Source organism: Gallus gallus, chromosome 6 (assembly GCF_016699485.2).
Source record: "Gallus gallus isolate bGalGal1 chromosome 6, bGalGal1.mat.broiler.GRCg7b, whole genome shotgun sequence".
NCBI classification, from domain to species: Eukaryota; Metazoa; Chordata; class Aves; order Galliformes; family Phasianidae; genus Gallus; species Gallus gallus.
Genome location: NC_052537.1, coordinates 27,406,537 through 27,420,169, shown reverse-complemented (window position 1 = coordinate 27,420,169; position 13,633 = coordinate 27,406,537). Strand labels below are relative to the sequence as shown.

The window sequence follows — 13,633 nt, the reverse complement described above, 5'->3', positions numbered from 1 at the left end:
ATTTAAGTGTTGTTGATATATTGGTTACTTATCGCACCACAGAAAAAGCTATGACAGTATCTTGAAGGTGTAGTTTGTGTTACACGCTCTCTGTCTGCATGGACCAGTGTTGCCAAGCTTATAGGCTATGTGGCATGTATTTCAGTTAGTATGTCTGTGATTTGTTGTTTTAAGAGAGATATACAAAACAGTACTTTTAGCTTAGTAAATGCTTGAGCTTTACTGAGGCTTCCTAGTTCAATTACTGTAGTTTGATGACATTAATATTTTACATGTCTACAACACTTCAGAATTGTGCCTGGTCGTTATGGTACTTCTGTAGGGTTAATGTATTGCTAGAAGGAGCTGAAGCAGTAAGAGCTGAGATAGAGTAGTGTCAAAGCATTTTTGAATTTCTGTAGCTTAAACCCTTTTATTACTACTATATAGACATAACACTCTTTTGTATTTTATTCAGAAAGTACAGTTCTATGCCAGTATTACTGTTGTTTTTTTTTTAAGTAGTGGCTTATATTTCACTTGTAATGGTGATCTAAACTTCTCATTCTATTGAAGTGTCCCACAGTCACTTTGTCTTGTTTACCTCTAGCTGCTAACAAGTCCTGTGCTGTGATGTCTACCCACATTGTTGCCTGTTTGCTGCTGTACAGACATAGACAGGTAAGGCTTCTGTGCTGCTTAAACTTCCTAACAGCACTTTGCAGTTGTTAATTGAAAGCATAGAGTGCATTCTACTATAGCTTGCTACTAAGAAAAGAAGACATGTATTTAAAGGGGTTTTCATGTATGCTAATGTTTTGATTAATAGTAGATGCTTGGAGATAATGATAAATATCCATGTAAAAATAGATTTTTAAATGCAAAATGTAGTTATACCTTTTTTTGAAGACTACATGAGTTTGGTTCATTCTATTAAAATCTCATTTTTGAGCCCTGACATTTGGAAACATTTATCATTGAATAGGGTAGCAACTCCTTAGTTAATTTTCAGATGAGTTTTGCTATTCCTTGGTACCTGAATATTTTACCGTGTTAGCAGGATGATTCTAATGTTTAACTGCACCTTTTTGCATGGGGCTTGGAAGATGTTTTTCTCCTACAAGTGTGTTTTACATTTTGTCTGAAATTTCTTTCCCTCTAATTTGAAGTTTTTACTGCACATAAATTGAGATCACATTGAAAAATATTGATCAGATGTGTAATTTTCCCAGTCAAAGGCTGTATCACTACTCCCATCAGTCCAATCTTTCCAATTTTCTAAAATGAAGGGATGAAAGAAACTCTATATTATGTGGTCTGAAACTGTGTTGGAAAAAAAATCAACACACCAAGCAAATGCTTAAGGAAAAGCTCTTCCTCATGTCTCCAACCACTTGAAAAAAGATTCTTTTACTTATAGTATTTCCAGATAATTGATTTTTCCTTTTGTAGTAGAGGTAGTGGAAGTATGACAACTCTAACATATCCTCTTAAAGAACAACTTACGTTTCTGTTGTTGTGGAATGGACTGAGAATCAAACAAAAATCTTGCATTCTCAAATAGGTGCGAGGCTTTAATTGTGTGTAATTCAGAAACCATGCTTTATTTCAGCAAAACCTGTGAAAACAAGGCTTTATAATATGACTACTGGATTTTGGATTATTGAAAATCGGTGTCTCTTTATGTGTTTTTCACATACATGTGATTTACAATCAACTCTTGTGCAAAAAGAACATTATTTTACTTTGTGATTCTCTTTTTATTTCTAGGGGACTGATCTTTCCAGGTTGGTGGAAGATTTCTTCTCCATGAAGGAAGAGGTCTTAGCCCGTGACTTCGACTTGGGATTTTCAGGGAACTCAGATGATGTTGTCATGCATGCCATCCACTTGTTGGGGAACTGTGTAAATATCACAAACACTAGTCGAAACAACGAGTTCTTCATAACTCCCAGCACAACGATCCCTGCTGTCTTTGAACTCAATTTCTACAGCAATGGAATTCTTCATGTATTCATTAAAGAGGCAGTCATTGGTATGAGCTGGGGTTTACTATAGAAAGACTTTCCTGTGACCTATGAATTCAAAGTATCTGCACAACCCCCCCCTTTTTCTTACTGTTTATTAATGCTTATTTAATGCTCCCTGCCTAAACCCTTGTTTATTCTAAGACAGTGTTAAAATAAGATTGGTTTTTGTTTTTGTGTGGAGTGTTTGAACTCATTTTTCTCATTTTCCTTTATCTTTTTTGGAAATATTCATGTATTGGTCACTACGGTAGGCAAGGCACTGTCAGAGTTTTGAGCCAACGTGGCAAAATGTGGCCTTTGTTTAGCAATATTTTAATGAGATTTTGTTTTAACTTGAGATAAATGGAACACAGAAGCTGTAGTGGCAATTTCTGTCCTTGTTTTTTCAATTACATATATGATGTTGGACTGCTTATAGGCATAAAAACAGACAAAAAGAAAGTTTTTAGGTTTCCTTTGTTGTAAAACTCTTTGTGAAAGCTCTGCTGATGTTTGTTTCTGCTCTAGCCTGCAGTCTTCATGCAGTTCAGAGTAAGAGGTTCAGAAATGGTACCAATGGTGCTTCTCCCAGCTTGATTAGTCAAGAGCACCTCGTCCGCAAAGCTGCCAGCTTGTGCTACTTGCTTTCTAATGAATTTACTGTATCTTTGGTAAGTAACTGCTCTAACTGTTCTCTTATCAAATTTTTACTGCTTTTTTCTGCTTTTATTTCTTTAAGGAGAATTAATGGTTCCTTTAATTGTCTTGACTCCAGTGTGTTCACTAATGATAATGGGAAGTAGGAAGTTGAAGAGCATTTGAAAAAATAAAGCGTTTCCATTTGTTTCAAGGAAATACATTTGAATGAGTGTAGTTGCATCAGAGTAGTTCATCCAGAAGATGTGTGATCTAAGATAACATGAATTAACTTGCCTCTTTCTTGTTGCTGGATGGTTTTATTAGCAGGATAGGACACAGTCACATTTAGGGATACATACTGGGTGCGTACCTCCTGCTCACGCAGCTGCTGAGCGAGTGAAAACAGCACAAACCTACAGCATTTCTACAGTGTTGGCATCAGACCTTTCTTGAGAAAGAAGGGCTGATCTCTGTAGCTTCCCATAGCTGCAGGTTGGACTTCTAAGTGCCTTCTAGCAGATTTTGTCTGCTTAGGTCATAAGACCATCACAGCTGTTATCTGCACTTCCCCAAAGCTATTTAAATATTTTCATTTAAACAGATCTAAGTCTTTGAGAGTACCAAACTCATGTGAGTTTGCATGCATGATTGAAACTACGCTGGAAACCAAGACTTCAGATTGTAAAGATAATTTTAATTTACGTAGTTGTGCAAGAGTCACATGGTGCCACACCTAATGCTTGGTGACAATTTTAAACACAGCCTGGCTTTGTTTTTTGTTTTGTTCCAAAACGTTAGATGTTGAAAGATGCTCTGTATACCTACAATTCTCAATGCTGCCTGTTTTTTTTTCCATATGAGTGCAAGTTGCTTAGAGACTCTACGCATTCTTGAATTAGTTCTCAAATTTGCACACACATTTTTTCTGACTTCTGTGTTTTTTAAATAAAACATAAGACAAACTCACTTGGTTGGTAGAGTTCTTCAGTAATGTCATTGCTCTGGAGTTTGTTTGTTTCTTTGTTTTTTAATCAAATATTTCCTATTTAATATTTGATTCAGTGTTTCTTTTCCAAAAACATGGGTGAATTTAAAATATCTTCTTTCACTGTAATATTTTGTTTGTCTGGCTACATGGATAGACAAATGCAGTGGGTCGTAAAAGATTAATGACTTGTTTAAAAGGAGTAATGCTGCTGTATCTAGAAAAAGCCTACAGAAGAGGGAACTGCTGTTCCTATAGCAGATATAACGGATGTGATGTTTAATTGTGGTTTATTTAGTGCATTTCCTTTTATGTTTTGCAGCCTTGTCAGTTGATATATCAAGTTTGCCATGAAGCAGTGGAAAAGCTGATACAATATGGTATTCTTCTGGTGGCTGAGGTAAGGTGATAGAGATACTGACTGCTGTTTCTTGTACATGACTAGATGTAGGTAGTTTGTTAGTTGATGATCTTGTTCAAATTATATGTTGTTGCTTAAGGCAAGTAACAAATTAACAAGTCCAGGTCTGATGCTACTTGATTTTTGCATTTGTAAGCATCAGATATTTGGGTATGGTCAAATATTGAGGCTACAAATATGTGTAATGTCACTGTACCATTCAATTAAACCTACTGAAGGTGACATACTGCCCTATGAAATGGGGATTTTTGTTTTTTAAGCCCTTTGGATTTGTAGTGCAGGTTTACAGAAGTTTAATTTCTATTCTTTGAGAGCCTGTAGAACAGATCTTTTTTTGTGAAGTTTCAGTGGTGTATTGGAGTTGCTGCATGATGTTTGAGGCAGATGATGTTAAGAAACACAGGGACCAGGAGACAGCTGACTCTCCATACCTTTGCTTCCTAGACATGGCAAACAGACCTTGGAGTCCAGGGAGAAGTGGCAAAAAGTCAAAGAGCATGTGAAGGGGTGTAACATATTTGGCCACATTCTTTTTTGCAGCCCTCCATTTTCAAAGGAGGTTAAGGCTACTTTTACTATACTTGCTTAGGGCCTTTACTCCACTCTAATACCTTTTGATATGTGTTTCCATTTTTATTGCATGTAGGTAATAGTTTCTTGATAGTCCCAGGTATTAACTTTCTCCTCCTTTGGTGTTACTACTGCATGCTTTTTATCTAAAGTGCTGATGTGTTGTCATTGTGTTAGTGTGTAATCATTATTAAATAAATCCAAAAATTAATGCTGCTCTGAGGATTAGGAAGAAACCTGTATGTTTAGTGCCTGGGGGCAGGTCAGGAGAACAGGTGTGAATAGTAGCAGGTAAACGTTTCTGTCTCCTCAAGCATGTAACCTGTCTGAGTTTTCTCTAAGTTTCAGTTGCTGAGTCTGGTACTTGGATGTTTATAGCTGGGATATCGATGACTTAAGTGGTATATAAATACACACCTGTGTTGTATGACACACAGCACTAATGCCACAGCTGAATACTTAAAAAGTAAATGTTCCATTGCTGAATTTCTTAAACTTAGAAATGCTCTATACCTACTTAATTCTGTTAGAAACATTAAGAGTGTACACAGTCTGTGCAAACACTATAAGCAATGATTGTTTCATGACTTGAGACAGCTTGGAAATGCTTGTGGGTTTTTACAGTCAGTTCTCTAAAAGGGGTAGCTAATTTCTATACCTTCTGATGTTTAAGTTTACTGCTGACTTTAACACATCAGTAAATTTCCTGTTCAATTGAGCTTAATTGATCCAGGCTTCTTATTTCTTCTTTGTTTTCCTGGGATCCTGGATTTTGCTTCTAAAAATGAGGAACAGTCCCAGCACATAGTACTCTCTTAGTATTTTCTTAAACTTTTGTTCTGGCCTTTGCTTCTTTCAGAATAGAATATTTGGAATAATGTTAGGCTTCTGTGGCAAAGAAGTACTTCTTTTTTGCTGTGGTATTATGACAGTAGTAAGGTGTCTGCTATCCATTTGTTTTTATTTTGCATGATTTGTATTTCTAAGCATTATTATTATTATTATTCTAAGCATATTTTGTGTGGAGGGTCTTTTCTCAGTGACTAAGCATTGGTGACCTTTGTAAATCCTTCTGTTCAGCTACTTTGAGGAAAGTGAATAATTATGAGTGATGGGCACTGATGTTTCCCTTATTCTTCAGAGTGTGTTTTCTCTATCTCTGAAATTTGTTTATAAAGATGCGTTGTCAAAATCGACTGTTACATCAGATACTGATCAGTCAGGTGGAGTATTTCTGTTGTACCTTTAATTACTGTGTGCCTGAACTTGTGACATACTTGCATTATTTCACAATAGAACTAAATTACTGTTTGGGTAGGTTGATGTTTATTCTTTTTGCTTGTGCTTATTGTCTTGACAGATTACTTTTTTTTCCTTGCCGTGAAACTTTACAATGCTTTACAACTTTCTTTAGTTAAAGATTTTACTGAAATTAAGGTTGTTGCTAAACAGAAGAAGAGCAAACAATGAATATTGTGAGGAAAAAAGAGTCCAGGTTGAAAAATTCCACCATGGTAGTATTCTTGCCATCGTGCACTTGTCTCAAAAGCCTGAAATACGTGCTTACCTAAGATACCTGCCTGTGATTTACATGAGTGTAAATCCATGCCCTACTCTGGTGGTGGATTACTGGTGGGGTATTTGTAGGCTGAACTGGGATGCTGCTTGTCAGGGTGATTAGCAGAACAGAGTTACTGCGTCACAACAGGTAGCAGGGGCTTAGTGTCTCAATCAAGATTTAAACAGTTTGTGTCCTTTCTGACTGAAACTGGCTCATACTTTTCCAACCTGTATCTCCTGTCTGGACGAATGCTTTGGAGGCAGTAAGTTAACAGTTAAAAATAGCAACTTGGGGCGTTGTGCATTAACTGAGATTTCAGATACTGTAATGCAGTGAAACACAGCTAACTAATATGTCCTTAAAGTAATAATAGCACAAAGGTTAGTGACATCCACATACAGACAGCATCTCAGCTCTCTAACATAATGCAATTGTAAACATTTTCTTAGCAACTGCTGCTGCAAGGCTGCGACAGCATTACAGCAGGTATTTTCTCTTTGATTTGATAGGCAAACTGCAGAAAAATTTTTCTTCTGCTTATATGAGCCCTGTCTGTAATTAAGTCTCACCTGTTTTCATTAAATAATGATTAATGTGAGGACTGATTTGGTTGGATGAGATTATACAGTAAACCTGTTCGGTTGCTTAGGTTTTATTTTATTTATTTACTTACGTTGCCTCTTTACCATCTTCTCTTCAAATTTAAGCAGGATGATCAGGAGGATGTTAGTCCCAGTCTTACAGAGCAGCAGTGGAATAAAAAACTCCCTGAACCATTAACTTGGAGAAGTGATGAGGAAGATGAAGATAGTGATTTTGGAGAAGAGCAAAGAGATTGCTACCTGAAGGTAACCTTATCCCAAGACTAGTAACATTGAAGTCTGTTACCAGAGATACAAACTGCTTCACTAGTTCAGGAGGGATAATGATAAAACCTTTCCCTTTTTTCTGGTTCCAGTGTTAGTCTGTTGCACTTTGTTGCGGTTGGTAAAATACTTTTTTTTTTTTCCTTCCCGTGGGAAATACAGCTGAAGAAATATCAAATAATCCAATAGGGCGGTGGAAAGGCAACGGTAGTGTCATGAAACCTCCTAAAGGATTAAGTATCTTGGTTTCTAAATGTTTTATTCTTACTTCATAGGTAGATCATGTTGATTTTAGACTTAAACTGGTTTTCTCAGAGAACTGATGCAAACCTGTTTAGGGTATCTTAGCATTTGGAAATTTACTTCCACCTTTATACTATCCTGCAGCCAACAGTAATGTTGCCATATATTCATAATGTCTTTAGTTTTATCTTAGGAAAATAGTTATTACATCACTAATATTCTGGAGGAGGGAAAAAATGTAGCATTGTCTCATAGAACCTACTTTGCCCTCCCTGGTAACATGCTTTTTGCTATGCTTGCATACTGCACTGTCTTGTGCACTGTGACATATTGCCATGTACTATGGCGTGGGTTGTTTCTCATTTCTGCTGGTCTCTCTTTTAAGTTCTTATTTCCCTTTCTTAGGTCAGTCAGTCTCAAGAGCACCAGCAGTACATCACTTTCCTGCAGAGGTTACTGGGACCTTTACTGGAGGCATACAGCTCTGCTGTCATCTTTGTACACAATTTTAGTGGTCCTGTTTCAGAGTCTGAATACCTTCAAAAGTTACACAGGCATTTAATAAACAGGACAGAGAAGAATGTTGCTGTGTATGGTATGTCAAACAGTTTGTCTTCGGTACTGTATTTGATTCTTTGTGTCCCTCCTGGCAGCAACATAGCCCAAATACAATTGCAGTTTGTTTATATCTGTGTTTTCTTTCTTGCAGCTGAGAGTGCTACATACAGCCATGTGAAAAATGCAGTGAAAGTCTTTAAGGAAATTGGGGTAAGTGTTCCGTGATCAAAGTTGGAGACCCTTAATTTCATTTTAATAAGGAGGACAGTTCTGGCAGCGCATGAAACCTGTGCAATAGCAGTTTAAAATCTGTGAATATATCTGTGCAAACATAATGTATCTTCTGAAAATTTTGCTTTTCTTAAAGCTCAGGGCTGTAGGAAAAGAGCACACGGTGCAGAACAGAACACTTCTTGCACCTGAAAACACTCGTCAAGGTGATGGCCAGGGAACCAGGTGTTTTTATTCCCAGCTAGTGAAGTTCTCTGTTCTGCACTGTGTCCTTGGCGTACAATGGCAGAAGACTAAGAACTCTGCTCTGCTTAATGACAACTAACTTTGAAGGACTGTTCAAATCTTCAAAAAGTATTAGTTCTTGAACTTCATCACAGCACTGACTGACGTTCCATGAGCACCATCATAATGGACATGTAAGGCCCACCATGGGAATACAGGTGTTTTTTGAAGTAAAGGATTGGTTTTGCACTTTCCCACTCAAATTTCAAATTTTAGACTGTATATATAGAATTTGCAGATGAAAAGTTTCTTTGACCAAAATGGCATAATGTCCTGGGTACCAAGTGGGATTTAGGATTGTAATTTGAAAAGCACTGATATTTGGGCAAAGTATTGCTAGACAGACATTTTGGTCTTTAAATAAAGCTAACAGTAGTTAGCATATAGGAAAACTTACAGTAGAAGTATCCATCATTTTATTTCTAGTCTATTTTGCTGTCAGGAAAATGGAACTAGGTGGCATCTGCTCAGAGCATTGCATCTGACTTCTTGTTTTCAAAGTGCATGCTTTTTCAATGTAGGTGCTTTTTGAGTGCCTCTTTGGTCCCTTGCTGTTAATGGAGTTGGATGTTTTCTACACACTGTACTTATTTCTTAGTTTCTTTTTCTTAAGAAATGTGATTACTTAAATGTGATAATAATAATTTGTATTCATGCTGTGTTTCAGGTTTTCATTCAAACAAATCAAAAGAGAGACACTATTTTGGAGCTTAGCACTACGTTCCTACCTCAGCGCAACAGGCAAAAACTACTGGAATTCATCATGAGCTTCATGGTATTATAGAACACATACAGCACCTTTGTCCAGGGACATGAAGACAGGTTTTGAGACTGTATCAAATCCTGGGGACATTCGCTAGCCCTTCAGAATTTAAGGTGCCATTGTCTGGGTAAGGCCTTCTCTGACTTGAACTGCTGGAAGACAAGTGCCTTCTTATGTATGCATCTATGGGTTTCTTACAGTTCCAATCCTGTTCTGATACTCAGATGACACTTGGGATACAAGTGATTAAACATGTTGCAAAAAATAAGATCGGTGATTAAAATTAGATTTAGAATGGAGAGTGAAGTTTTATCAGTGTTACGTTTTAAATAAATTACTTTTAAAAATGGTAACGGATGCACAAATACAAATGTTTGTGATCTGTGGCTAACCCTGAGATCTTGAGTTTAGTGGCAACGCAGCTGATAGCATAAAAAGTAACTTTCATTCAAATCAAGTTTTATTGTTTTAAATTAAAGGTATCTAAAATCTTGTTTAGGCAGGATATATACTTCATGGATAAAGCCATAGTTTTGCATCAATGCTAACATAAATGCCAAAACTCTAATGTGAATAACAGTTACAAACATCTGAGAATAACGATCATGTAGCAGATGATTGTCAGAAATGTCAGCAGGCACACCTTGCACTATTAGAGCCGTGTAGTGCAGTGGCAAATTGCACTGATCGCTGCTGCCATGAGGAATGTCAGAGTAGCATTTTTGTTTTTATTGTGGCATCTGTCCTTCAGGCAGATGGAAGTCGGGAGCCAGTTTTCTAACTGTGAATGTCTTGTAAAATCTTAGCTTATTATTTAATTGAGAAATGCTATTAAGATTTTATTTTTAATTAGTAGAGTGTCAGATCTTTTTTTAAGTGGAGTAAAAACTTGATTTGGTGAAATAATTTTTCAAGTTTGGCCCTAAAAATTTCAGCAATAACTTCAATTATTTGGAAAACAGTGGTTCATATTCTGTTGCTGAGCAGATCTAAATTAGCATGAAGGAGTAGCCTTTAGAAACACAGAAATATCATAAACAGTGTCCTCGGGTCTCTGATTTAACTGGCTTACAGAAAAAAAATCCACAGAGAACTGAATAGTAGAAAGCTGATGAATAATTCTGTCCCATGAAACAGGACTTTAGTCTTGCAGCTTGATCATTTTGCATGGAGGACTTGCACTGTAGATTTCTCTTCATGCGAGAAGACATTAGATTGCAAGCTGTAGTCCTGTTTTCTCAGTACAGCTGATCTAGTTGAAGCAATAACTTGGTGGTATACGAAACTGGTTTGCTTATGAAATGTTTTCCTCATGTAGATCGCTTTCTATATGAGGGAAATCAATATTTCCATTATTACATTGTCTCACTTGATTCTCACGTCATGGCCTTGTGAGCAGAAAATCCCCCCAAATTTATCACGTGAATCTCTGTTGCTTAACATAAATATGGAAAAGCATACTTGAATCCCAGCATTTGCACTGTTATGCCAGCACAAAACTGACGCACACATTTTGAGTTTGTGGCCAAGGAGCTTGCATTTGTACTGCACATTTATCAACGAGAATATTTCTGTAAATTTTTTATTAAATGCTATTAATATTTGAAATCTATGGTTTATAGTTTGTTAGCATTATACAATTAGCACTGTGAGACACATGTTCTGTCACTAAACCAGGTGCTGTACAACACTTAAAGAATTTCTGAACCAAAGCTACATTAATATGAATAGAAACTGACTGTAGAATTGCTTTTGTTTTTATGCACTCCTGCTGTCTCAGCAGGATAGTGACTGGAAGGCACATCATTTCTTTTGTGAAGTCTACTAGCTTTTTAGAGAAGTTTCAGCTCATTCTAGCTAATGTGCACTGTCCGTTAACCCAATGAATGCTCATACCATGGTTGTTGCTGATGGCTTCCATTTAGTCTTTCAAAAGACTAGGTGCTTCTAAATAACAACGTCTCATAGTTTACTACACTTCAGTACATGTGAAGTGTACTAACGGTGAAGATTGTAAATAAAAAGATTTTTACAAATGAAGCAATATGAAGCAAACAAAACTTGAGTCATTTTGTTAAGATTGTTCTGCCGACTGATGTATTAATTGCATTAACCCCAGGAGCACTGAGGGCACTGGAGTGTTCTGGCTAGGTGTTGCAACTAAACCTAACTTATGGTTTACCTTAAAAGGAGAGAAAAAAAAAAAAAAAAAAAGAAAAAATGAAGAGAAAATCTGATTAACAAAAGTCAGTGAGTGGGTAGAGTGCTATGCATGTGACTACACATTAATGAATACATTTAGTATGCGGAGGCAGGATACACCTCTAAGATTGGTTTTGTATGAAAAAGCTGCATGTGAAAAATCATGTACTAGGAGTCATCTGCCACTGGAAGCCTTTGCTTTCTGCAGCAAGTGTGTATATGTGCAAGCATGTATATTATGACACACAACAACTATGCTTTTCCCTGAAAATAAAGCACAGAATAAAAATTACCTGGCTGTAACAGTCAAAAACTGCAGCCAACACTTTTGCACTGTATTTACACCTTCAGTATCTTCTGACTTTATTTACCTCTCATGTTTCCTTTGCTGATAATACCAGGTTGCGTTAACCTTGGTGAAGTTGATCAGTAAAGAACAAATGACAGACTCTGAATTACTACAAATGTGTTTTAAGACTCTCCTCTTAATAAAGACTTAACACAAGCACCATTGTTCCATGGGCATGCTAATCAGGTATGCAAGTCTTTTGGGGTCAGGGTCTTTCATAATATGTGAAATGTAGTCTTTCCATATGTATCCTATAGATCTTATATTTTAGAGTGATGGAAGTACAGAATTCCATTTCCATGCTGCCACAACCCCCCAGTCCCCCAGGGATCACGAGCTTGTTAACGTGTGCCTCATAGTGACCTGTAAGGCATACCTACCTTCTCTTTGACAGCATAGGGTTTTTTTCACATCTTTGGTTAGGAAGCATATACACACACTTGCCTTTACCTGGTCCCTGCTCTGCAAGGTATTTGGAATCATGATCTTAAAGAACGTTGAGCTGGAGGTGTTGTAACATACTGTTGCTGTTTTGTTTCTGTGCTTATAAGCCTGGTACTGCTTCCTTGTGAATGTTACCACGTTTTACTTGTTATGTGTGTCTATTGTAGAAGCACAGAGGTGTTCTGGAGTCATTTTAATAAATTAAACTGTTTGCTAATATGACATTTAATAAGTATTTCTGGTGTGGTTATTTTCCTTTATTTTTTAATGACCTGCTGAAGTAATTATTTTGATAACTTTGTCCTGTTCCAGGGACTGAAGTTGAACTATGAAAAGCTTTCATTACATGATATGAGTGCACATGGAAGCTTGAGACTGGGAGGAATCTCTACCAGAGTATTTACTAGAGCAGAAGCATTTAAAAAGCTGGCTGAGGTGACATCCTGATTTCTGAGTCACTTTGTATTTGATCACAAAGCAGAGCTGCCTTTAGCAGCCTTTTTCCCATGTTCTGGAGGATCCTTGTGTGGTTTCCTTGTTTTTTAATGACTCTAAGAGCTCCCTTTGCCTCACAGGAAGGGTTGGGTTATTCATAAGTCTGATTCTACTGATTCTCCCTTCATCCGATGAGTTCAAGCTGACCTGGAGAGCAATAGGTCCCTTTCAGCAAGTCTGACAGCATCTGGCAAATGTGAATCAATTGGAGTTGGGCTTTAATACAATAAAACCTGCATAGATGATCATTACTTAAATTGAGGAGGAGGGATGCTGTTTCACCCTTCAAAAAAAAAAAAAGTTGTAATCAAGTGATTCTTTAAGAGGCCTCTAGCAATGTTCACATGCAAGCAAAGTTCAATTAGTTGACGACTTGGGGCTGAGGTAGGAAACAAATTCAATTATAGTGAATAGCTTGAATAAAACCCAATTTTTATTGGTGATGACCTTATGTGTTATTCTTCGTGTAAATGTCTTCCGATTTCTCAGTCTTCTAAAATCCCAAATGTCAGATAAAACACTTATCTCCTGTTTTTGCTTAATTCAGTTTTCTTGTAATAAAAACTTGTCAGGCTTATTTAGAAGGATCGCTTGAATTGAGCTCTCTGCTTTGCTCTCATGGTACACCAAGTTTTCAGCTGCCTTGTGCTTTCAAGGTAAGATCTGCATTGGTCTGAATTGCTGCTTGAAATATTTTGTTTTAAATCTTTTATAGACTTTCATTGTGCTTTGCATTTGTTACATGAGCAGCGTCATTTGCAAAGACCATAAAGCATGAAGAGACTTTTAGACTTTGCATCATAACCATCGACAGTAACAGAAGCAAAAGCTAATTAATTGTTGTAGATATTAGCTGTATGTGTATGTATACAGTGCAAAATTTCAACAAAATATGTATGGAATAATGGCTATGAGTAATGTGCATAGAGAAGCTCTGAAACAGGCAGCCTGGGGGAGCTGATGTATGTGGGGTCTGTGGCCTCTGCCCTTGTCGTGCTGTGATGGGAGGTGAGCAGGATGGATGGATGCATGA

At 37.0% G+C, this 13,633-nt stretch overlaps 1 protein-coding gene across 11 annotated transcripts in view; it reads left to right on the top strand.

Annotated features, from left to right (window-relative positions):
* The window catches only part of GPAM (glycerol-3-phosphate acyltransferase, mitochondrial), a 49,981-nt gene extending 37,647 nt beyond the window's left edge, over positions 1-12,334 (top strand). For 8 of the 11 annotated variants that reach the window (XM_046943363.1, XM_015288968.4, XM_046943362.1 and 5 more), the window contains 8 exons: positions 590-660; positions 1,750-2,014; positions 2,517-2,659; positions 3,935-4,012; positions 6,872-7,012; positions 7,679-7,868; positions 7,983-8,041; positions 9,015-12,334. In XM_046943363.1, the coding sequence (XP_046799319.1) occupies positions 590-660; positions 1,750-2,014; positions 2,517-2,659; positions 3,935-4,012; positions 6,872-7,012; positions 7,679-7,868; positions 7,983-8,041; positions 9,015-9,131 (1,064 nt within the window). In that variant the 3' untranslated portion in view covers positions 9,132-12,334. The remainder of the gene's footprint in view (positions 1-589; positions 661-1,749; positions 2,015-2,516; positions 2,660-3,934; positions 4,013-6,871; positions 7,013-7,678; positions 7,869-7,982; positions 8,042-9,014) is intronic. The other 3 variants (XM_015288971.4, XM_046943365.1, XM_046943366.1) reach the window with 1 other exon arrangement.
* Positions 12,335-13,633: the final 1,299 nt, after the last annotated feature.